Source organism: Excalfactoria chinensis, chromosome 3 (assembly GCF_039878825.1).
Source record: "Excalfactoria chinensis isolate bCotChi1 chromosome 3, bCotChi1.hap2, whole genome shotgun sequence".
NCBI classification, from domain to species: domain Eukaryota; kingdom Metazoa; phylum Chordata; class Aves; order Galliformes; family Phasianidae; genus Excalfactoria; species Excalfactoria chinensis.
In genome coordinates this window covers 96,556,357-96,580,273 of record NC_092827.1, presented here as the reverse complement: position 1 = coordinate 96,580,273, position 23,917 = coordinate 96,556,357, and the positions used below count along the sequence as shown (strand labels likewise).

At 44.2% G+C, this 23,917-nt stretch overlaps 4 protein-coding genes across 6 annotated transcripts in view; 2 read left to right on the top strand and 2 right to left on the bottom strand.

Moving 5' to 3' along the window:
- Positions 1-11,486, top strand: part of KCNK12 (potassium two pore domain channel subfamily K member 12) — a 62,303-nt gene extending 50,817 nt beyond the window's left edge. For both annotated transcript variants that reach the window (XM_072331182.1, XM_072331180.1), the window contains 3 exons: positions 8,543-8,725; positions 10,360-10,470; positions 11,378-11,486. The gene's annotated coding sequence lies outside the window, so the exon portion shown is untranslated. The remainder of the gene's footprint in view (positions 1-8,542; positions 8,726-10,359; positions 10,471-11,377) is intronic.
- EPCAM (epithelial cell adhesion molecule) lies at positions 300-5,540 on the bottom strand. The gene is made up of 9 exons (XM_072331185.1): positions 5,225-5,540; positions 4,780-4,884; positions 4,043-4,283; positions 3,693-3,758; positions 2,507-2,570; positions 2,027-2,128; positions 1,689-1,883; positions 1,271-1,312; positions 300-809 (listed from the first exon to the last, which is right to left on the bottom strand). The coding sequence occupies exons 1-9, from the start codon at positions 5,286-5,288 to the stop codon at positions 768-770; spliced, it is 921 nt and encodes a 306-aa protein (XP_072187286.1). The 5' UTR covers positions 5,289-5,540; the 3' UTR covers positions 300-767.
- A 1,451-nt stretch (positions 11,487-12,937) lies between the features above and the next one.
- SPDYA (speedy/RINGO cell cycle regulator family member A) lies at positions 12,938-19,411 on the top strand. Its single transcript, XM_072331186.1, has 7 exons — positions 12,938-14,752; positions 15,022-15,262; positions 15,473-15,531; positions 15,783-15,868; positions 17,044-17,215; positions 18,261-18,558; positions 19,305-19,411. Exons 1-7 carry the CDS (start codon positions 14,708-14,710, stop codon positions 19,391-19,393), a joined length of 990 nt encoding a protein of 329 aa, XP_072187287.1. The 5' UTR covers positions 12,938-14,707; the 3' UTR covers positions 19,394-19,411.
- A 54-nt stretch (positions 19,412-19,465) lies between these two features.
- TRMT61B (tRNA methyltransferase 61B) lies at positions 19,466-23,869 on the bottom strand. 2 transcript variants are annotated; one of them, XM_072331176.1, is made up of 7 exons: positions 23,336-23,869; positions 23,153-23,255; positions 21,591-21,781; positions 21,037-21,128; positions 20,348-20,586; positions 19,830-19,910; positions 19,466-19,675 (listed from the first exon to the last, which is right to left on the bottom strand). In XM_072331176.1, exons 1-7 carry the CDS (start codon positions 23,867-23,869, stop codon positions 19,632-19,634), a joined length of 1,284 nt encoding a protein of 427 aa, XP_072187277.1. In that variant the 3' UTR covers positions 19,466-19,631. The 2 variants fall into 2 exon arrangements, with proteins under 2 accessions (XP_072187277.1, XP_072187276.1); XM_072331175.1 differs by having other exon boundaries at positions 19,634-19,910.
- Positions 23,870-23,917: the final 48 nt, after the last annotated feature.

The window sequence follows — 23,917 nt, the reverse complement described above, 5'->3', positions numbered from 1 at the left end:
TATATCCCCCACTTATAAACACAGCACGTAGGTAGCAGTCTCACGCTAGTTTAGCGTACTTTTCCTGTTTTAGGGAGGGGAAGTCAAAACAAACCATGTTAGTAATCAGATTTGTCATTCAGTTCCTTATCTTGTATCTCATTATTTCTTTGGCAACTGGAGTTACAGCATCTCCTTTATAATTCAGATGCTGGATGGACTACACACATTTACCTGATCATTAGTGTCCATTATATGCATTACTGACTGCCAAAACAAGCTTCTTCACACTGAGTTCCAAGAGGTAAACAGTTTGGTCAGCCAAAGTTTCAAAGTTTTATTGTTTTGTCATAAAAAAAAAGGTTACAGCTAGTTCAAATATGTACAAATTGCCATAAAAACAAAGCCATGATCCAAATAGTCATTGTGACACGGCTATAAAAATCATCGGTTTCAAAAAACACCTCCCACAGGACTAAAAGAACTATTTAAAACATCATTGATGCTCCTGAAGCCCAGTAGCTGCAGCTGTCAGCACATCTCATGACAAAAATCAGGGAGTGATAGTTGGACTAGAGTAAAAACGGGGCATTTAACTCTCAACAAATAACAAAAGTATCAAGTTTGCTGGTCTAGGCTTCTTTTTGGTCTAGGCTTTGTTTTAGCAATCATTAAGTGAGCACAACTGACTCCCCTTCAGAAAGAATCTTTCAAGAGTTAAGATCCATGCCTCCCTTGTTTCTGTTGTCTTCTTGTCTGAATCACACTCTGTCTTCAGCCGATTCCAGTTATGCGTTCAGTCCTCTATGCATTTCATTCATTTCCTTCATCTGTGGGTAAGTGGGTAAAGAGAGCACCGTCAGCTTGACCATCCAGTTACATTGGGATTCCTATATAAGTACTCTGCACTTGGAGCCGAAGCGACATGCAATAGCATCATTCCATTCTGTAGGAACTGTAAGGCTCATGCAAATACCTCACACAATGAGGCTGGTAATGAAACAGGACTAACAGAGCTTCCTGTGGATTGCACAGCCCTTGCTATAGATATGCAAAGCGGTACTTGACTCCAGTACTGCCACCCCCCCAGATCCTAGGAAATGCAAATCGCCAATTGCCTCTGAAGCTACTGCAGAAAACAGTCAAGTATAGAGATGGAAGCTCTGTTACAGAATGTAACCTGAAAATACATGCAGCACCTAACGCAAGCTTTTCACCTACACAACTCCTGACTAAACTTGGATTCTAACCAACCTGCCCAATTTCCCCAGATACCATCAACAAAAATTACCTCTGCTTTCACGTATTTCCCTTTCCTCCTTCTTGTGAGAACCTGTAAGGAAAGGACAGGTTAATAGTGAAGTTTGATTTCAAGTCTTGACTTAAATGTAATTTTATCTGAACCTGAAGCTGTCCATTTCCTGTCCTCCCAGAGGTGGAGGATGAGAGGCTCTCACTTGGCTACTCTAAACTAAGAGGCAAGACAAGTAACAAGACAAGTAACCTCCTCAACCTTAAGTGATTTTCCCAACACTTCATTTCCCATGCAACACCCTTTTGTCATAACAGCATCTTTCCATCACTTCTTCCTCACAAACAACATAAGAGTTTGAGTTTACAAAGGAAAGCTTCTATTAAGAGTCCCACTACCCTCGTGCATTGTGAGATCCTAAATCTCACTGCTACCCTGGCAGCTTTTTAGAACTTACCAGACCAATAATCCCAGCAACTATTGCTAGTACTATGATGACAATGACAGCAATAACGCCAGCAGTCAGAGACTTCATGGAAAACTCCGGGGGTACTTCATCGACATAGTAAACCATCGGGTTCTTTAACACCAGGGGTTCGCTATCGACATTCAAGTTAAGCGGGTTGTTAAGAAAGACGGAGTCACCTTTTACCTAAGGACAGACAGCAAAAGAGACCTGTGAGCTCAGCTGGCAACAAACTTCATCTAAGCAATGCAACAATTTATTGTGGATTAGCTACTGGAGATAATGAAACACACGTGTAGTCTTTGGAAAAGTTCACCCGTGACACTTACATCTTTCTCAAAGTAATAGGCAACATCAGCTATGTCCACATCACTAGAGGATTTGTCTGAGGAATTCTGCTTCAAATCAATCGTGATGGAAGGGTTTTCATACTGGAAAAAAAATAACAATCCACACCATTAAAGAAAGGGCTAATTTACATCCAACTGTTAAAGACATGGCAAAATATTACAAATTAAGATCCAACTCATGAGGTCATGTTCTAAATCAAGTTCATGGTACCTCTCAAGCAAAGTTTTTAATAGTATAATTCAAATTCCACGTTTTTGGTGAAAATAATGCATATATTAAGCATGCAGACATGCAGCTTTTCAATATTTAATGTCAGATGCAGCTATTTACTAGTGCTCAGTAAGCAATACTATTTCATCACAGGCTTTCAAAGTAACATGCTGTAGTATGTTCACATTTCCAAAGTAATCAGCATCCTTTTTTGTTGTTAATATTTTGCTAAAAATTATGTCTCTTACCACAACACCAGTTATATAGCGTCCATCCAACATGTAACGACTGGTAATTGTATCCTTAACAAGTCTGCAAGGATATTAAAACCATAACCATTGTTAAAAGCAAGGTCCAATTATATACATCTATTTTTCACAAGTAGGAAAGAACCGGTAACGTTTTTTCCTCCTGCAGTGTGTTTGTGGCAGGTTGACCCTAACTGGCAGGTTAAGCTCCAGCCCAGACTCTCACTTTCTCCCTGCTAGCAGCATAGGAGAGAAGGCAAGGCAATAAGAACAAAACCCTTATAGGTCATGATAGTTTACTAAATGAAGTGGCAAAAGGAGGAGAGAGGGGGGAAAAAAAATTCCTCAGCTAGTCTCTAAGCAATAGCTAATCTGGAACCACTCCCCCCAACCCTGATTTATTGCCAAGTATGACTTTTTATGATCTGTGGTATCGCTGGTCAATCCAGGTCAGCTGCCTCGGATGCGTCACCTCCACAGCCTCCTGCCCATCCCCAAACCTACTCACCAAGGTAGCAGAGAGAGACACAGAGACCTTGACACTATGAAAGCAATGTTCAGCAACGGCTCAAACACTGGTGCTTATCAGTACTGTTTTGGTCAATTCTGCTTTGAAAAAAGTTAACTCCAGCACAGCCAGACCCAGCACAACAGCGTTCTGTTAGTACCCAAAAGTGAAGTTGCACTTATGGAAAAACAATTATCGTACTGGCAAAGAGCAGAAGATCCAACAGTTCTGAGAGTTCGCAAGAAAAGGAGCTGTACAGTGGGATTGTTTTCCCCCCAATAAGCAAAATATACCTCACAGCTACAAACACACTTTTCTTGCATTATAAGCTTTGACAAAAAGGGAGGATTTTACTTCAGTCAAAATATAGCTAAGCCTGTTGTTCCGCCTCCTGTTTCTTCACAGTTTCTCCCTCATCTCCGCCAGTTTAGTTTGTTGAGTTTCTCCTTGTCACCTACCATCTATTTCTTCCTCTATCAGGAGCAATCAATTTCCAAAAGATTAATTTCCATTGCAAATCAAGTTTTACGGACTTTCATTAGTCACATCCATGATGCCTCATAAACAAATGAGCTCACGCATTTGACAATGCTTTTAAGCACACAGTTATTTAAAAGTACATTAAACATATGATAGTACATGCAGATAGTTTTGCAGGACCTTCAGATCATCACCTACTTTGTTAAAGAGTCAGCATTCAGAGGAGTTTTTCTCTCAGCGTGCTTCACTTCAATGATGATCCACCTGAAGTAGGATGTAAATACAGTTAGTGTTCTTAAAAACACATGCATATAACCGCACAGTTTCTAATCCCATAGAGGATTGGGAGAGGAAAAAAGAAATGCTATGAGGAGAAAAGAAAATGAAACACCTTCCCTCCTCCCCATTGTTTCCAAAGAAAAAAGTGACAAGTACTTATTGCTCCACGTTCAGTCCTATGGCATTATTCATACTGATAAACCCCCGTAAGGCCAATCCAACTACAGGAACGTTTTCAGGTTACAGCACACCCTGTTGAGAAGACTTACGTCGTCCTGACTAATTGATTGCATTTCAAGTCTGTGTCATATTTGTCAGTTCTTCTAACGCCAGCCGTGTTCACACACCAACAGGTGGTTCCATTGCACTGCTTTGCCTTGAAGATACCAGTATTTTCACACTCGGGATCATAAAGACCATCAGTATCTTGAAACGCATCTTTGGGTTTCTCACGGCGGCCTGACTTTGTGTTTGCCATTTCAGATTTCATCAGCAGGCATTTGGAAGTCACTAAAAATAACCAGAAAGTCACATTACACAACAACACGAGTGACTGGAACAAAGCTCCCAGGCTGGGAAGGCACAAGGTTACAACAGACGCGACGGCACCAGACGCCATTACAAGGAAGAGCAGGCGCCCACGATGTAGGTGGTGAATAACATCAACACAGTGGGGGTATCCGAGAGCAAACATGAACTCTAGGCTACCTCAAACTAAGAGTAAGGTATCTGCACAGAAGCGTAAGTTGGAGGGAGAAATCAGGATAGTAGTTACAAGGAAGCCAAGAAGCAGAGACACCCTTGCCACTGGGGATGAGCTGTTAAAGAGTATCCATACAAGTTACTCGGTCAGAATCAGAAAGGCTCCATTGCCAGTCGATTGGTTCGGGAGGCCTATGAGAGCCCTTCCTCCCCTCACTATCGTTATCGGCCAAGAGCTCACGGCCCATCCGTACATCGCTCCTTGTGCGCAGGCGGGCCGTTCGGAGCAGCAGGCTTTACTCACAGGTCTCGCAGCTGACGGACACGCTGGAGCCGATGGAGTTGCAGGTGCAGACGTTGTTGATCAGCTGGCAGTTGGTGACGCGTTTGTTCTTCGCACAGCTGCACGCTGCAAGAGACGCGCGGCCGTCAGCGCGGCGCTGCCCAGGGCGAGGTGGCAGGGGAAGGGCCGAGCAGCCGCCCCTCGATTCCCGAAGAGCGACGGCTCCCTTCCCGAAGCGCCGCTCCCCGCAGGACCCCTCCCGCCCATCGCCCACCCCTCGAAGCCCGGCCGTCCCAAGGACGGGGCAGCGGCCGCAGCCCCCAGCCGAAAGGTAAGAGCTGCCGCCGAGCACCGCCGTCCCCCGGCCCGGCGGAGAGGGGGCGCCATTTTGTGGCGCTTCAGGGGCCGCTCCGCGGGGACGGAGGGGGTCGCGGCGCGGGCGGACCGGAGGAACGCGGACACTCACGGTCTTGAGCGCGGGCGGCGGCGCAGAGCAGCAGCAGGAGCGCGGCCCCGCGGAGCAGCTCCATGGCTTCGCGGTCGCGGAGGGGCCGGGGAAAGGCTTCCGAGGAGCGGGCTGGGGAGAGCGAGCGCTGCGTGCGCGGCGGGACCCGGTGTGAGCCGCCCGACAGGTCGGGCAGGTGGTGGTGCGCCGCGCCCTGCCGGCTCCGGTTACACCTGGGACGGGCGGGGGGTGGCGGCGGCACCGCCTCTCGGACCGCGAGCGCTGTTAAACCGCCTCCTCCTCCTCCCCCCGCACCTGGGCGAAACTAGAGAGAGCAGGGCGGACCCGATCTCACCTACCTTCCCTTCTCCGGCCCAAATATAGCCTCTTCCGGCGGCCCAGCGGGGAAACGAGCTGGGATGGGTGGTGGGAGCGCCCCGAGGCGCGGTCGATGCTGAGGGAGAGGGGGTGAAACTGCGCGGCCCGGGGGCGGCGGAAGGGGACGGCTACCACCGCCGGAGGGCAGAGAGTCACCGAGAGACCGCCCCGCCGCTGGGTCTGCACCCATCTGATCGGCTAAGGCTGATCAGTACTGCTCAGGTCCAATAAACTTTTCCATAAACACTGAACCCGTTGACAGAAATATTGATAATCCCTCGGGGAAAACAATCAAAAACAGAAAAAAGGATTAAACTAGATCACTGATGGGCATAGAGCGCGCTTTCTTAAGCTTCTTCTATACGTGTATTTCAAAAACAGTGTGGTGAACTACACGTTAGGTAGCTCTGCTTTAGGCTGCCTCTGGAGGGGTTGCTCTGGCGCCAAGCTGTGCACTGTCCTCATCCAGTACATGCAGTCAGCTTCACAGGACACAAAATGGTCGGCAGCATGAAAGGAGAGGAGGGAAGGCAGGAAAGGCTGCTGCTGTTGTTAGAATTGCTTTCCAAACCGTGACGATGATGTGAAAGCATAAGACAAAAGGTAGGCAGGGAATACCAAAAGCATTTTCTGATATCATTATTTTTTAATGTATTGGTTTATTCAATAACAAATGCCTGGATCTTTCAGAAAGATACAGCGGTATCCTGGAAACTAAGTGGCTTTAGTGGAAGAAAACCAGAATGATGCCCTGCATTTGTGAGAAATCAATGAAATTGCCAAAGACAGTCGAAACTTCCTCTTGCCCGTGTTTACTTTGGCTGTGCAATACAAACACGTTGCCACTCCTTTTTAGGTGCAGACCTGGGATAATGAAACCGTTTAGAACCTTTGTGTGTTCTGCAAAGTAAGCCCGGTGTGGTTATCTTTGTGATCCTGTCCCTGCACAGCTGTGTTTGTGCTGCATCTTGGCTTTTGTGTTCGCCATGCTCTACAGGGCTGTGCTGAAATCAAAGAGGAGCTGTCTCATAGGGGTCCCACTTAAAGGAGTGTTCTCTGTGGCTCGGTATGGCTTGCCTGAGACTCTTCCAGAATTTTCTTGCAGTTTTGAGTGGCTTAATAATACTCTTCTGGTCTCGTTTTAGGCGACCTGAATTAACAGCATCATCTTAGCAAAGGGAAACCTTGGAAAGATTGGAAAATCTCAGGCATAGACTTTTCACAGGGTTGCTGTCAGATGATGTCATTCTGCTTAAAGACGGGCAGGGTCAATAGGCTCAGAAAAGCCCATCCTATTCTAAACCTCGTTTTGTATTTATATTTATTGTTGTTGGTTTTCTTTTTCTTGTTCTTTTTCCCCAGAATGAGGAGTTTCACCACCTCCAAACTGCTTCCAAACTCCAGACAGGTCTTTGCTGTCAGCATACAAAGCCACCACCTTCAGTCTCTAAAGACGGAACAGGCTTAGGATATCTGTGTGGCCTGAGGAAGCCTGATTCACTGTATTTCGGCCTTGCTGAGCTGTCAGCAATAGGAAGCCCTACCATAACTGCAGTGAAAAGATAGGTGCTTTCTGTAGTAGAGCATTTGATTTCACCCCAATTTGCAGAACTAATGCAGATTTCGTTATCTTTATTTCCTCAGCTTTCCAAATAGAATGAAGTTGTTTATGTGTATTAACGTCACTCAGTATCTTAGAAACAGAGGGAACTGCTTTCCATGATGTTGTTCCCAGCCAAGCACTGGGAATGAAGGGCCATTCTCAATAGCATGAATTTTCATCTCTTTCCAGATTATTTTGAGGGAAGTTTCCCCATAGAAATGTGGAGCAGGCATATGTTTAAAAAGGTAAACCAATGCAAACATTGAAATTCCTTCATACAGAGACATCCCAGTCAGTGTCTCAAGGGGTGAGAGGGGGAGCATACATTCTTCAATGACTGCTCTAAATAAACACTCCTCATTGTACAGCTCTCAAGGTAGGGTCTTGCTCACTGCTTGCAAATAGGACACTTTTATCAACAGTTGGAGATACCTTCTTATCGAATAGCTGAATGCTTATGAGGCAGTACAGTGCAGGCTAGTTGTGGTTTACACTCATTAAAGCATAATTATGGCTCAGGCCTATTACAATTTAAGCGCTACAAACACATTACTGCTTCTATCATGCATCAAAAATGTTTTGACTACTAGGCTTAAGGGAACATGTCAACCCATCTTTGACAAACTGACATCATCTGTGCTTTTCACTTTTTGCTCTCCGGTTTATATCCGCTCTGGATCTGTTTGGAGACTAAAGTTAGTTCACTTCAGAACTAAACTTCAAGAGCCATGGAGGCCAGTGGGAGATTTTCCACTGACTTCAATGAACCGTGGATCAGGTCTGAGGAGATAAATCCGCCTCTTTCAGGAGGCAGTAAGAGTTTGGGTGATAATGGGACCCAGTCTGGGTCTTTACCCAATGATTTGGGTGAATGAGCTCGTGACACTCCACAGACACAGTAAATGGGCAAAATCTGCTTTCAGGGAAAGTTGCAAGAATCTGTGAGTCACTCCTGAAGCACCAGGAAATGCTGAAGGTGGGGCTGTGACATGTATTGTGGTCAACAGATGGAGAGATGAGTGAGGAGAGGATGACAGGTTTCGCTGGAGTATTTGGCAATCCACCTCTAACTGAGAGTTTTTTTTTTCAGAGGCTTCAAACCTGGCCACTTTTGGGATGCCCAAAGGCTTGTCCCTAACAAATAGGCCATGAATTATGCCAGACTGTAAAAAAACAAGTGCTACTGCTGTCTGCCCACAAAATGGTGTTTGAAAACTTACGATGCTTGGTTGACTTCATAGTTATGAACATGCAGAAACAGTCCTGCACTCCAGAGCACCAAGTTTGTTGTAAACTCAGACACTTCCTATTAGGATATTTATGTAATGTTTGTGTTCTTTTTGTTTTTTTTATCGCAGATTCCATTGTTTACATAGAACGAAGCCTTGAAAGAACCATAGGAAGAGACACAACTGGCAAATTATTATAGTGTCTTGCCCACTATGTGTTTCTGAAGATGCCAGACCTTCACAAACCAATGTGTGCTCCTGCTCGAATAACTGTACCAACACTGACTTTTTTTGGAACAGCATCACGTACAGGTAAGTACTATTGTGTTTATTTTTGCCCTGTTTCTGGATGGAAAACTCGAGATGGAAATTAGATCAGAGGCAGTGGCAACACCCAAAGGCCTGTCCCCACCTTAGAAGCCCACAGCTTGGTATTCCATCAAACTGCAAACCTTTGGCTGAAAGTAAGAGTGTCTGAGGCAAGCAGCTATTGGTTCAGAGGTTCTTAAAACTAGACCAGGTGCAACCACAGGAGAGAAATGCTCATGTAATTGACGTCTGTTCTATTTGCATCTTTGAGGATTATAGAAACCAACCTGTCTAATACACTGTGGCATCCTCACCTTTCTTCTAGGGCTTGGTCTTAGCTCCAGTGGGTGGGGTCACTAACAGACTCGTCATCCCTCAATTTACTGCCCTGGAAACACATCTTCATGACTCTTATACCTACAGAGCATTTAGAAGATCTCTTATCAGCATTCAAAGCTGCTTAAAATGCACAGCATGAGAAGTAAAAACTGGAGTAATTCTGTATCCAGCCTACTTTGTATCTGAGAGGTGGGCATATTCAAGGCAGGTGGTTATACAGGCAGATAGCTGTCCTGTTTCTCAGTATGGTGGCAGTACTTCCCTTGCAACCTGGAGGTGTCTGCCGTTAAATCTTGTGTTGGATTTGTGTATGTGCGCAGGCAAGCTAGAGTAGATTCGTGGTATGTCAGTCAGCTAATGCACAATAGGAGCCTATGAATGGAGTTAGACCTGGCAGTTTGCAGAGAACATCTATTCCTCAAAGACAGCAGTGTCACAGCATGCACACAGGCAGTTTCCATGGAGCAGTGAACCTGCTGTAAATCCCCACCCAGTCTTGCCTCATTGCAACACGTATGTGTAGTCATACCCAAAGCAAAGGTGAACAAATAGTCCGATGAAACAGAAAAATCAAAGCCCACAAACACCACGTAGCAAAGCACCGTGAGCCACAGAGAGCAAGGGGAAAGATGTTAGTTATACCATAGCTCACACTGTGCAGTGAAACTGAAATAAATGGCTTTTCTGTTGAAACACCTTTCCTTTCCTAGTTTATCCTGTATTTGCTTGTTTATTTATTTCCGTCTCAGTTACCACTAGCTGCTACCAAAGTCCATCTGTTTTCCTTTGTACTTTAATTTACAGCCCTTGTTAGTCATTTTATTGCTTCAAATTCTGACCGAGAGAACTTTTACAACTTGTGATTACTGAACTCAAGGAAACCAGAGCTTTTTGAGATGGCACAGGGGGGTAATTATAAAGCCCATTGCTTCTTGGGAGGGGCATTCAATGTTTAACAAACTGTGGCAAGTTTCATTTAACCCTTTGGAGCCTGGACCGTTGGATGGCAGTGAAAAAACAAACATCAAGGCTCTCCAGTTCACAATGTCATTCACCTGCTTTTAGTCTTTTAAGTTTTGCCTTTCTGCTACTGAACTTGGGGCTGTTTCTTTCATCGCAGCATTGTGAGGATAGGAACCGAAATATGAAAACATTTCTTTCCTTAATTTGGAAAATACTGCTGCGTTATTGTTGATTAATCCTTTCATAGTCTTCTGAGTGCCCTGCTGTCAAAATAAAGTCTCTTGACAATAGAGAAATTATACTCTCTTAATTACCGCTATTGTTTCATATTACAGGGGCTGTGGTCATGGACAAAGATTCAATTGTGATCAGCAGCATAAAAACAGTATAAATAGATACCTTGTGCTTGAAAGAGTTTGTGATCTGAATTATGCAACCAGTAAACGGTGAGTTAAAGCTGAACTTAGGAACGGGGCACGAGATCAGAAGGATTTACAGAGTTGGTCTGATTACAGAATCATAAGCCAGCTAACTAGAGTCTGAAGGCTCTTGCCTACTCCTCATCCATGCAGCCAGCTGTTAGTTTAAGTAATGGTGAGCAAACCTTCAGAAAAATACTAGGATTCTGTTTTGAAAGCACCGAACTTGTTCTGCGTGTTATTTCCCTAGATTAAAAGATAGATCTATTTTCTGGGTAGTAACTTGCCCAGATCTGTCACAATATTCTGTATTAATGTGCACATATATATTAACATTAATGAGACTGTGCATGCGTGTTGCTGCTCTCTAGACGTGAATGGGAAATTCTCAGCTAACCAGATTTTGTATGAACTTTTTATTTTATTTAAGTAAAAGCTCTGGAAGTTGTATCGGTTCAGCTACGTTTCATCTGTAGGATCTTTGAAGCCTGGTGTTTGCTTGTTGTTCCTGAGTGGAAAGAGGGGAATCCCTACAAATTGAAAAGCTTGCATTTTCCAATGCAAATGCGGGTAGTCTCCACATGTGCAATATGCTGGGAGCTCTGAGGCTTGGCCAACACACACCTGCTCTTCTGCACCTGTGTCTCATGAAGCCTGCTGCTCTGCAGCTGGAAGAAATGGCTCTGGGTCATGGCAGTACAGAGCAGTCTGGTTCATTAGGGCTCTTTGCACAATACAGGATGAAGAAACTGCAAGAGCGCAACTGGGTAATGAATACCCACGCTTATTAAATGCTCACTAATGTGCAAATACACAACTTCCAGTGGCTGTGAAAAGTTAAAATGTCGTGGGAGAGATCAGGAGGTTCAAAACAAACAAACAAACAGAATCACTGTACAGAGTACTGCACGCTTCACATTCTTTCCTCTTAAAGTAAACGTGAACTTAAGAGCTGGGAGCTGCCGATGTTGAGAGCTGCAGCGTTTGTCCCTCATTTGCCTTGCTGTGACACGATGGTGAAGACCTATCATAGGTTTATTTTGGCAATTAATTGGAACTCTTGAGGTAAGACTATTTTGTTTCATTTTATAACCAGCACAGAAGAACCAGTCCTTCGAAATAAACCTTCTGATTTGAATTGGTTAGGTTCATACAGGATACATCCGTCTATTGTAGAAGTGAAGAGCAAGTTCAAACTTATGTCCCCAGTATTTAATGCAGATGTACAGCGCTGGAGCACCTGGCTGTTCAGAGGCTGCATGTTTAGACACGCACTGGGTTTGCTGGTGACCTTGACATTCCTCTGCCATTTCTTGTTTTAGTCTAGGCATTACATTTCTTACTCACTGCCACATTTTCCAAGTGACTTTTAAAATATAGTTTCTGAATTTCTCAGCTCCCAAGAGCAACCAGAGCTATTGGCCTTATGTATTAAAAAACCCCGATGAATGCTTAGAAGTTCTTTAAGGAAAACAAAGCAGACAACAATTTCCATGTCTGTCCATCCATCACTGACATGCACTTAAGTGGCACTAGAGTGTTTTAATTTCAATCACACGGTAGCATTTGTTGACAGCAAGGATTTATCAGTAAGGATCCTTTCTCACATCATTAGTTACTGGTTAAAGAACCAAACAGGTAAGCCATATTCAGGCTGCTGTGTGTGTGGCCCTAGTCCAGGAACCCCAGTGCTGCAATGATGTGCTGTTTCATGCAACTCCACTAAATCCTTACTCTCCCTTCCCACGTAAAAGAAACAGGCTGCTAGTGAGGGACGTGGATTCAGGTCGTGTATCTGCTTCTTTTTAAATGTACTGAAACTTGCGTGCTTTACTACAGCTTATATTCTAAAAGAGCTAGCGTGTGTCCAGAGTTTCATTTTGAGAGGAATGCTTGCGTTTAGCGACATGTCTTTAGGAGCAGAGTTCTCATCCTGCATGATTCATTTCATCTACAACGTGTTTGACTGAGGCTGGGTTCCCCTGACAAGGGCAGCGGTTCTCTCTACAAGGAAGAGAACTGTTCTTTTTTCCCCTCTCATCTCATACTCAGCAATAAGCACGAAAAGTCTATAATTGGAAAAACATGCATTTTATTTTGAATGGTGATCTGTACTTAGAAGAGCCATCTTCCTGACCTCCTGTGAAGAGATAGACCAGGTGTTCTTCCAGTGGCACCTTATCTTCCTCAAACAACAACCAAACCCCACTAAAAAGGATACCAGATGTCAAAGGCATTTGTTTTCCTCCTCTACAAATACTTCTTCAGCCATACCTATCAATCTCCATGTGAACTACTCACTAGTAGTTAAAGTAAGTAAACTGCCTTCTCTTTGCCTCTTTGGACCTAGTTACTGAATAGCTATGTAACCCCGCGTCACAAATTGAGTTCCAGTGCATGAATACAACCTTCTTTTTTCGCAAAAATAAGATAATGTAAAAATTCAAACGCGGGTCTTAATCATTACATACAGAGAAAAAAAAAAGCAGTTCAGACTGTAACAGCAGGTGGAGATGAACATGGCTCGACTGATCGATGGCTCTTCCTATGGGAAGGATTCAGAATGAATTGCAGTAACAAAGCCGGTGTAGGGAACCAGACGAGAGCTGCGTTGTCTCGGTTTGAATTGAAACAGTGCCCCCTGATGTTCACTGAGCTACTTGGAAATCAGAGAACGAATCACTTCCTTACAGATACGCTTGGATGAATTGTTAAACGTGCTCCTGGACGCTGCAGTTAATGATACGCCAGGCTGAGAACCGGTTATGTCCTCTATAGTGCATAGGATTTACAACCTGGTAAAGTTTGGATTCCTTGTTTTCACCCTGTTAAAGAACTTCTTACTGTGTGCCCAGTAGAGACCTGCACGTAAGATACACAACTCAAGAATACAAAACAACTGTTCATTTGCAAACATGCATAAAGGTTGGCATTAGTAAGCTCATCACCTCCAAAGAGAGGTCAGAGCACCCTTGCTATCCAGGTCAGCATGCAGGAGGGTGCTACCAACCCCTGTGGCTGCCTTCAGATGGGCCATCAGTTGTTTCTTCCTTTTGGGCTTTTGCCCTTCCACGTCTGTGTTTCTCCATGATGCTTCAGGGTGAATACTTGAGTCATCCCCATCTCAACAACCCTACCTCAGTCCTTCAGGAAGAGAAATGCAAAACTGCAAACTTTCTTGGTGCTTTATCTCACTACTTCATTTTCCTCAGAGTCCTGAGATGAAGTTACAAGGCTGGTCTGTATTACAGCTGAGTCCTGGCTCCTGGGAGGTGGGAGACTGTGCAAAAGGGTTTAGAGAGAGCAGATTGCAATACCTCTAGGATCTGCTTTGTAACCTCCTTTTATCTGGCACTGTGAGGATACAGATCAGAAGATGCAAAGAATAAGAATGTATATACTTCACAGTTATTATTGTAGCTTTATGTTTTGCAGTCCTACCAATCAATCCTACCATGTGTCATCTGAGAAAAGAGACCAGACCTCCCCGTGACCTCCTTTCAGGCAGCTGTAGAAAGAAATGAGGTCTCCCCTCAGCCTGCTCTGAAGGCTGGAGGATTCTTTAAAGAATTCAGACTGAACCGTCCCAGTTCCTTCAGCTGGTCCTGACATCTCATTTTCTACATCACTCAGCACTTGGCCACACTGAACATCAGCTTCTCCTGGATAGAGACAAATCATACAGAGGTGCTGGGAAAGGAGGAGGATGGAGTATCTTGACATTTGCCTGTTGCATCCCAGCCTACTCCTGGCATGAGACAATTTGGCCTCGTGTGGAGCCCTGCCTTATTTTGATGTTTAATAAGCCTAATCACATCTTTTCATTATTGTCTCTTTTCCTGAAGGCGTCTTATTAAAACGGAGGGAAGCTTTCACAGCGTGACTAGACAGCTGGTAACGTTAAAGCTGGGCCAGGTTTCAGAATAGTTTGTTATAGAGGGTAGAGCTTTTTGATGAGAGCGCTGCGAGGCAGCCATTTTACCGCAGGGGGGCGCCAGGCGCCTGCCTAGCAACAACCGTGTCCTCGTCTGATTGGCTGGGAGGGCTCCGACGGAGAGCCGTAACCCAGGGCAGCCGGCAGGCGGGGTAGTTAAGAACGCCTCGCCGCCCGATTGGCTGAAGCGGCAGTCTCCCGCGCTCCGATTGGCTGTTAAGGACGCCGTCTCGCGCTGGGGCGTGGTGAGAAAGGCGGTTCGCTGAGGAGAAGGCGGGCTGCTCCTCGAGGCGGGCGGTGTCTCGGAAGCGCTCGCTGGGCGGGAAGCGAATGTCATTGTTGGTTCTCGTGAGGAGCTTTATCGTAAGCGTGACAGTTGAGTAAGAGCCCTCCTCACACAGCCTCCCCTCCGTGCAGGCTCTGCTGAAGGAGTAAAGTCACTTTCTCTCGATGAAAAATAGCTTTCCTGACTCTTCTGGTATCTTCGTATTTATGGTTACAAATGAGCTCAAGGATTGCCAGCTGCCTAGCTTAGAACTGATACAGCTGATCTTAGTATCAGCGGGCAGGCCAGCTCAGCTGAAAATGCCGGGCTTGAACAAAGTACGGAGCGGTTCTTGGAGCTAACTAAATCCTTTCCACAGGAACCCTTGCTTGCCGCAATGAGACACAGCCTGGTGTGTCACACGCCTCCTGCTGCTCACCTAAAGCCGAGCGCCTCCAGGACCCAGCAGCAAAAAAAGCCGGTCAGACCGAAGCGGCATTCTTCCAGAAACCGTCGGGAAAACTGTGAGAAAAGGGTTCCCAATGGTACCTTTGGACACCCAGCGGCGTCGTGTCTCGTTATTCAGCGTCAGGAAATGACAGCTTTCTTTAAACTCTTCGGTAGGTCGCTGTTAGATGCCGATTGACTGTACCGTGGAAGACTCAAGGAAGTATAACTCGGTGATAATTTGGGGAGTGCTGTTGATACAGATAATAACAGCCATGCCTTAGGTTAAACGTGTTTTGTTGTTAAATTCCAGGGTATATTTAATGGTTAAGTTAAAGTGCAAAGAGGCTAAACTGATGTGCTGACGAGCATCTTTGTTGTAGATGATGATCTAATTCAAGACTTTCTATGGATGGATTGTTGCTGTAAAATTGCAGACAAGGTAAATGTTTGTAGTTAATGCAATCTACCTTGAGTGAAAGTCTGCTCTGAATCACTTGATACTATAATATCAGTTGTGTTCAATGCTCCTTATGGGAGCATTGAGAAAACTCAATTTAAGCTTTCCTTCTTGATAAGACGCAACACAGCATTTTGGTGTGAGACAAACATTCTAAGAGTTTTCTATAGCGTTATATTGAATTAATACATTAATGCTCAATAATGAATGTGACGTTTCATGTTTTATAACAGTATCTTTTGGCAATGACATTTGTTTACTTCAAGAGGGCTAACTTCACAACAGAGGAGCACACCAGACTCAACTTCTTTGTTGCTCTGTAAGTACTCTTAAAGTATCTAGTTTTATTAGCAAAGTTTTGGCATTAGTTTGGTGCTTTTTGATGACTCTGACACACAGTAAGATGACGTGACCAGTTTGTAGTGCTTTGGGTTCTATATGAAGGAAAGAAACGTGATCTTCACATGAGGTATAATTAGTGCAAACTGAACATTGTTTTCCTGATTTCCAACTTGAGTAGCAGGGATGTTTGCATTGGTATTGACATTTACAGCATGGTCCCCTGCCTACAGAACTCTCAATCTCTGAGCTTTGTGTGCATTAAAATAAATATGCAATAAAATCAACACGGGACAGTAGAAGAGAGATGAGAATGCCTCATGTTTCTCTTATAAGACACCCCGTTTAATGTTTTTGTAGGCTTTCATGTCGTTTGCTCTGAAATGATTCATAATGATGAACAACTTGCTAATAAAGTTTCTGATGAGGTGATTTGAATCATCAGTAAGAACACAGCTAGGTAATTTCTGAGAATTGCTTACTTGACTCAACTTACAACAATTCCTATACATTGAAACAGAGGTGCAATGATGAACCTGCCTTTACTGAGCTTTACCTTTACTTAATTCTTTAAGTGGCCAAGAAAATATAACATGCTGACAGATTCAGTATGTTGTTTCATAGCATTATGGAGCACACCAGTACAGGGAGAAAGGTGGCTGTTTGTTTTGCCATAAGCATCCATAGATCGTGGAGGAGGAAGTTGTCTGACTCCAATGAAGGGAGAAAAAACAAGCCCAGCACAGAGAGAGGGGACTAGAAAGGGACAAAGGGTCTCAGTGGGCTGGGACTGGAGAGCAGTTTTGCAAGCGAGGAGACTAAAAGTAGCAATTTTTTCAGGTATGATTTGTAGGGGTTACTAAACGAAAATTAGGTGAAAGCTGTCAGGATATGTGAGTTTTTACATAGCTCTTTATTTAGGAGGCTCTTGGGTAAAGTGTTTCAATAATAGCTTACCATACATTTATATTTATCCAAGGGTACATGTGAAACTTACTAAGGCCATGCCATAATTTAGAAAGAAGACTGTTTTGTTAGTAGTTTTTTTTTTTCCCCAAAATATTAGGAAAAATAACTACAATGTGTTTTAGTGTTAGAACTCACGTTCATATAACGATTCAAGATTGAATAACAGGCACAAACATATATTTCAAGGTATCTGGCAAATAACGTGGAAGAAGACAATGAAGAATCAAAGTATGAGATTTTCCCATGGGCTCTGGGAAAAAACTGGAGAAAGCTCTTTCCTGATTTCTTAAAGTTAAGAGATCATCTATGGAGTAGAATTGACTACAGGGCTATTGTAAGCAGACGTTGCTGTGAAGAGGTAGGGACAGTTTTAATACTGTAGATGCTGAAACTACAACAATTAATACCAATTCACAGTGTGGCTCCACGCTAACAATTTCTTCCCTAGAATGAGTAGATAAGCCTTGGGAAGGAAAAGATGGAGCTTATCCTCCATCAGTTGTTTTTTTTTCCTCTGCATTCAAAATACAATCTTTGAAATAATGCTTATAAGGTAAGCTAGAATGTTCTGTTATGCTACTGTTTCAGGCTTTAAGGGCAAGAAACTTTCTGCTTTATGCAAAGAATTTTACTTTGAATACACTATTAGCTGCTAAACGTCATTCACTGTAGAAATATATTTTGTATGTGTCTTCGCTTTACAGATTTCAAGTCTGTACCCAAAGTGAAACCTTAACATTTCCCGAGGTGCTGTTTGGCTCTCTTATGAGTTAACAGTGTAACTTTAACTGACTTTGTCAGGTAATGGTTTTTTGCTGCATTTCAAAAGCCAAAGGACATGCCTTCAACGTGCTTTGTTAATGCATTGTTACAACCTCTATTTTTCAAATGTACTGGGGGAAAAAGGCATTCCTTGCTTTCCAGATGGCATCTGTCTGTCTGAAAAAGCCCTGCTGTGTTTGAAGAACGTAACATTTATTACAGCTGGTGGAAAAGAAAATCCCTCCAGCAGCTCATCTCTGGGAATGGGACGAGATGCTTATGGGAAGAATACCAGCAGTGAGGCAAGAGTGGAGTGCGCTTCACAGCACACCCTGCTGCCTTGGCTGTTGAGAACTTAGTGACTTTGTGAGCCAGAAGATCCATCTGGTTTATGTTTAGTAGTAAAAGACAATGACAAACAAAGCATAAACTGATATTTGTGATGCTTTACTTATGAAATCTAAACATCTGATTATAACTGATTCACTTATTCTCGCCTGTGCTAAAACTTCTAGTGAGACTGAGGCAGGTAAGGTACCTCCGATCTTAATTTTCTGTTATACATGAATTGGATCCCTTGTTCTCAGCTGTAGGTTTGCCAATTATTTTTATGGCCTCTGATGGAATGGTTATTCTGATAGGTTATGGCTATTGCTCCAACACATTACATATGGCAGCGAGAACGTTCCGTGTACCACAGTGGAGCCATAAGGAACTACAACAAAGATGAAGCTCAGCTGCCACGAGGACCTAATAATTCTCCTATCCCCTGTTACCTCTGCGGTAAGAAAGGAAGATTTGTACGACTGGGATTATCATCATCTTCCTCCTCATCTACTAGCAGTGTAGAGGTGGCAGAGTTATGTTCATTCCAGGATTTGAAGGACACCTTTGCAATTGAAAAAATGCTAGTTGACTCTCCTGCTTCTTCTGCCCAAGGTATGGTAAATACTGCAAATATTTTTGAATTAGTTTAGGCAGCTGAGGCTGTGTTTGCCCTTTAAAGTGCAGCAGGGACTGCTTTATCCTTGGTGTTTGTCTGTTTCTTTGAAGTGCAGCTCTATCTTTAACAGAATTTATGCCTGATACTCTTTCAAAGAAAAGCATATAGGAGTCTATTGTAAAAATTGTTTCATGGAATAGAATCTTTATGCAGTGAACTACTCCAAGCTGTCTCCTGAGCCTTTACATGTTACTCAGAGCAGTTGTGTCTAATCTTTCATTATGCTGAAAGTGGAACCCCTGAGATGAAAGCTTCCTGTGCTAAGGTCCCAGTTCTGCAAAGGCACACTGCAGTGTTCTTAGTATACTTACTTAGTAAGGGTTAGTTTCAGTTAATTAACCTTCAAGTTCCATTTAATTTATAGCTCTGTGTTTTATTTTGCCCATTTGAGTACCTTGTAGCAAAGCTAATAAATAGCATGGCAGATCTCGGCATTGTTGCTGGAAGTGAACCAAAGCTATTCTCATCAACAACTGGTATTTTTTCTTAGAAATGAGCACAGCTTTATCAAAAGAACAAGTTCAGTGAATTTCAGCTTCCATTACAGTTGTGCAAACACTGTTCTTAAAGAAGCCAATAGAAACCAGCTGGTATGTAGCCAAATCAGAAGCCGCATCTCAAAAGGCAGACGCTGATAAATTACATTCTTACCAATCTTTTTCCCCCTCCCGATTTCTGGTAGACTGTCAGAGCCTGTCCAGCAAAAGGAGAAGAGATAACACCTTGAACCAAGACAAATCCATGGATTGGTTTACAAGCAATGAAGAATGAAATGCACTGAACAAAGAAACAGACGCTGTGCTTTGCAGAACAATTTGTGTTGCGCTGCAGTGCCCTATGTGATGACTGTTCAAACATTTCCCTTTAAATAGCAAGTAGGATTTAAGAGTCTGATGCAGTAGAAATCAAAGCAGGAATTACCTAGAAGTTACAAAACTTGCAAAACAGAGCTATTTCGTAACCCTTTATTCTGATACAACGCTCAGATTAGCAGCTGACAGCAGCAGCATCAAGAAAGTGGTGGTCGAAACTTTCTCAGCTTGGTGAGGAACGCTAAGTGAAAAACAAAACATTTCAATATTGAATTTGTAGTTTATTATAATTTTCATGATGTTGTGGTATAGTAATGCACGACGTCATTATTTTTGTAAGTAAAATATTTTAAGATAAAAACATTTACAATAAAAACATTTTTCAAGTATCTCACCTGAATGAGCGTCCTGCCAGCGAGATGGCCTGGCAATGTAAGGTGCTGCGCAGGGTGTTTCAGCATTGTCAGGAAATGACTCTGTGAGAAGTACATCTGGTTGTAGTTCTTCCCAGCAAGTTTGAAAACACGCACCCATCAGACTGCAGTTACCAAGGCACACTCGTTTTCTTTTTTCCTCTCTTAAAGTGCTTTGCTGTCATCTACCAGTACTTTCAGACCTCTCTGCTCTACACTGAGTTTCACAACCATATATTTATATGAGGTATATATTTTTACTTGCTAAGACAGTATAAATTGAATACAGGGCAAACAGGTAGCATTTCCATAGGGAATCCTTGAGCCCATCAGGATCCTCAGGGAAAGGACTGAATTTGATTTAAAGATTTCACAACACTAGCAGCAGGACAGTCACTCTGTATTTGCAGATTGCTGCTTATTTTCTGTTTAGCCTGGATTTTTATCTTTGGATGATCAAAACTGCAGCACCAGAATCTTATTAACAGTAATATTCTTACCATTGCCTTCACCTTCGTTAAGAGCTATTTGATCCCCAGTTTGGATTTCATCACATTCTTTCTGTTGAGGATCTTCCTCGCCGTCTTCTTGAGATTCTGCTCTTTGGCTTGATTTGCAGTTCTTGATTTTAGCAGGGAGCACCGACCAATTCCTATGAGTTACCTCCACGATCTTTTCACAGGCAAAGGGGAGCCTGCGTGTCCGTATTCTGTCTAAAAGGTCTATCACCTGTGTGATGCTTTTGAAGAAATGCAAAGGATAAAGGAATATTTTGAGAGCCCCAATCAGTATTATAAACTTAATCCTTTTGCCTTTGTCATATGCTTTACCTTTGGATCTTTGCACATCCTTCCATTTTGGGATAAAGGAACTAGCAACTTGACTACAATGGAACACAATAGTTATTTCAAGGATGGCATTAACTAAAAACACCCAGTGAGCACAGTAAGCGTTCTGAAGGAACCAAAGGATGTACACAATGTGATTTGTACTGAGTGCAACTCCTATAAGAAATAAATGAAAAAGGCAAAAAAAAAAGCATGTGTGTGCATATATATATAATATATATGCGTGTGTGTATTTTAGTTACTTCTATTAGTGTTGGATGTGTGTTTCAGGAGAGCTTGGTTTTGCAACGATTTCAGGTGATACCTGTATAAACGTTTAAGTGTTAGAAGTAAATACTTACTTGGCCAAATAGACAGCACACACACCACCCTCTTTAAGACTTGGGTGTACGACAGACAGAGCAGATTGAGGGTTAAGCATATCCAAAACTATCTGCAAGAGAATTATGTTTTTCCGTTACAACAGTACTTGAAAAACAACATTTCTATGTGGAAAACTAATGCGTATGACAGCAAGGCAGTTTTATTAATGCTCCTGAACAGCTGAGAGAAACCTGAGTTCCCCAGTTTTATAAGTGAAGAGGCCATGCTACTTCCAAATGGATTTCTATTACTGCAGAAAGTCACACGTACCAGCATGGCACTCCTGTACTAATGTTAAACCTCCCACTAATTAAACTCCGTAATATTATTAATAACTTCTAGAAAGCTGCATTTACTGACAGCTTTGGATATCTTGTTTCTAAACATTAACATGTTCAAATGCATCTGTGTGATGATCAGGATCACCTCCCAGCTGGTGTGTCAAGTTAAGTTAGTGACAGCACTAGAGTTGTCAAGCCATACTGAAAACAACAGTGTTGATTGATGTCATGTATGGATTATTTGGACTTACTGCATCAAATGTTAAAGATTTCATATCCTCAGCAGCTCTTGAGATGTCTTTAAGAACAAAATCCACATTATCTGGCCACTCTTCCGTATGTCCTATTTGCCACGTAGCGAGCCATTGCCTGTAATTCTTCTTTGCTAAGTTGTGATGGTCATCTCTGATTTCGTAACTGATAACACGTCCCTGGGGCCCAACTTAAAACAACAACAATAAAGTACTCGATAGATGTGCTACCATTTTCCCATCCGTAAGAAGTAATTTAAGTAAAATACAGCAGTGTTAAGTGACAGGAAATATGCCTCAAAATCTCAAATTCACTCCTCAAAATCTCAAATTCACTTTAGGAAATAACCATGTATGTAATGTCTTCCTGCAGAGTAACTCCCTGCAGGAAAAGCTGACCTGAGTACTTGTGGCCCTATGAACCTGCGATTCTTCTGCTACAGCTACCAGAAAGCAGCTGAGGAAGCTGCAGTGCAGGTCGCTCCCCTGAGATGCCATAAAGCAGATTTGAAAGGAATGCTTTTATTATGTTTTTAAACAGAGGTTTGCTGCTCTTTCCCCACCTTTTCTTTTAGAATTGAGCATAGGATATGAATATCCCCAGACCTGCTCACTGACCTCACCCCACAGACAAGTTTTACAAGCGTACCCCCTGATTTATACATGGTTACTGTTTCTAACCACGATCAATTACCTTATTATGTAAGTAGAAACTTACTACCTTGAAACTTTCAGTACGAGTCCAATTCACAATGTTCTTCATAAAGGAAGTGTTACCAGGCTATCTGGGCAAAGACAGCAGTGCGTATGCTGCTGTATAATTCCATGCTTCTAAGAGTCTAATTTCTCAACACTGCCATCCCATCCTTGCTACTGCTATTAGGCAAAGACAGCTTGCCACAAGGAACAGCTCAGCTGGTAATTTAAGCTGTTTTGAGGCAGCAGGCTCCTTATCTATTTGAACAGCCTGGAGATGGAGAGGCCTTACAGAGGGATGTGGGTAGGCTGGATTGTTGGGCTGAGGGTAACGTATGAGCTTCAACAAGGCCAAGTGCTGGGTCATGCACTTTGGTCACAACGGTCCCACACACCGCTACGGGTTTGGGGCAGAGTGGCCAGAAAATGAGCTGGGGGTGTTAGCTGACAGCCAGCAGTGTGTGACCAGGTGGGCAAGAAGACCGATGACAACCTGGGTTGTCTCAGCAGGAACAGGGAGATGATTGTCCCTCTGTATTCAGCTCTGGTGAGGTTGCACCTCAAGTGCCGTGTTCAGTGTTGGGCCTCTTAGTACAAGAATAGCATCGAGGCCCTGCAGCGTGTCTAGAGAAGGGCAGCAAATCTGTGAAGGGTCTGCAGCACAAGTGTGATGCAGCTGAGGGAGCTGGGATTGGCTGGTCTGGAGAAGAGGAAGCTCAGGGGACAAGAAACACTTAGATGTAACACTGAGGGCCATGGGCAGTGGGCACGGTGGGAGTGGTAGCTGGACATGATGATGTTAGGGGTCCTTTTCAATCTCCTATGACTCTGTGAGTTGTATTGCATCTCTGAAAGCAGAGCCTTACCCGCTCTTGACAGAAACAAGCTCAGAGCGCCAGACCCACTGCCACTTTCCAACACAACGTCTCCTGGGTGGATGTCCATCATCATCAGCATAGCACTGACATCCTACGGGTGACAAAACCGCGGCACGTTACTTCGAAACGAGGGCCAGGCCCACCCCGGGCTCGCGACCGTCCCGCCGGTACCTTGGGGTAGGCGATGGTTGGTCCCCGCGGCATCAGCAGCACGTACTCGTCCAGCGAAGGCCGCCTCAGCAGCAGCCGCGCCCCGGCCGAGGAGCGCAGCAGCTGCCCGGGGAGCTGCCCGATGATGTCCCGGTGCGGGAGGAGCCCGCCGTGCGAGTTCAGCACCGCGCCCGCCTCCAACCGGCACAGCAGCTTCAGCGTCGCGTTGTGCTTCCTCCGCAGCTCCGCCAGCGCCAGCTCCCCGGCGCGGAGAGGGCTGAGGCGCGCCGCCATCTTCTTCTCGGGGGATCCCTGCGGGAAAGGCGCCACGGTGGGCGCCGCGCTCGGCGCCGCCATTTTCTCCTTAGGAGGAGCCTGCGGGGAGGCTGAGGAGCGGGGCTCCGCGAAGCGCTCCACCGCCGCCACCTCCTCTGGCGGCAGCATCCGCTTCAGTCTCTCCAGAGGCGACAACGAAGTCGCCCACACCCTCCTCCTCCTCCGCCCGTCGGATGCCGAGGAAAAGGCACGCCGCAGGAGCCGGGCGGGAAGCGCCATGCTGCGGGCGCCGCGCTCCGTGATGACGCCATCCCGGAAGCGTCACGA

What these genes read in the sequence shown, in the direction of transcription:
- EPCAM (XM_072331185.1), bottom strand. Translation starts at nt 5,288, where the DNA reads ATGGAGCTGCTCCGCGGGGCCGCGCTCCTGCTGCTGCTCTGCGCCGCC. An exon ending in TTGCTGGGATTATTGGTCTG is followed by an intron (nt 1,313 to 1,688) that starts GTAAGTTCTAAA and finishes CTTTCCTTACAG; the next exon opens with GTTCTCACAAGAAGGAGGAA. An exon ending in GGAAATACGTGAAAGCAGAG is followed by an intron (nt 810 to 1,270) that starts GTAATTTTTGTT and finishes ACTTACCCACAG; the next exon opens with ATGAAGGAAATGAATGAAAT.
- SPDYA (XM_072331186.1), top strand. Translation starts at nt 14,708, where the DNA reads ATGTCATTGTTGGTTCTCGTGAGGAGCTTTATCGTAAGCGTGACA. An exon ending in AGCTTTCTTTAAACTCTTCG is followed by an intron (nt 15,263 to 15,472) that starts GTAGGTCGCTGT and finishes TCTTTGTTGTAG; the next exon opens with ATGATGATCTAATTCAAGAC. An exon ending in TCCTGCTTCTTCTGCCCAAG is followed by an intron (nt 18,559 to 19,304) that starts GTATGGTAAATA and finishes GATTTCTGGTAG; the next exon opens with ACTGTCAGAGCCTGTCCAGC.
- TRMT61B (XM_072331175.1), bottom strand. Translation starts at nt 23,869, where the DNA reads ATGGCGCTTCCCGCCCGGCTCCTGCGGCGTGCCTTTTCCTCGGCATCC. An exon ending in CTTGTTTCTGTCAAGAGCGG is followed by an intron (nt 21,782 to 23,152) that starts GTAAGGCTCTGC and finishes TGTTGTTTTAAG; the next exon opens with TTGGGCCCCAGGGACGTGTT. An exon ending in AATCTTTAACATTTGATGCA is followed by an intron (nt 21,129 to 21,590) that starts GTAAGTCCAAAT and finishes ATTCTCTTGCAG; the next exon opens with ATAGTTTTGGATATGCTTAA.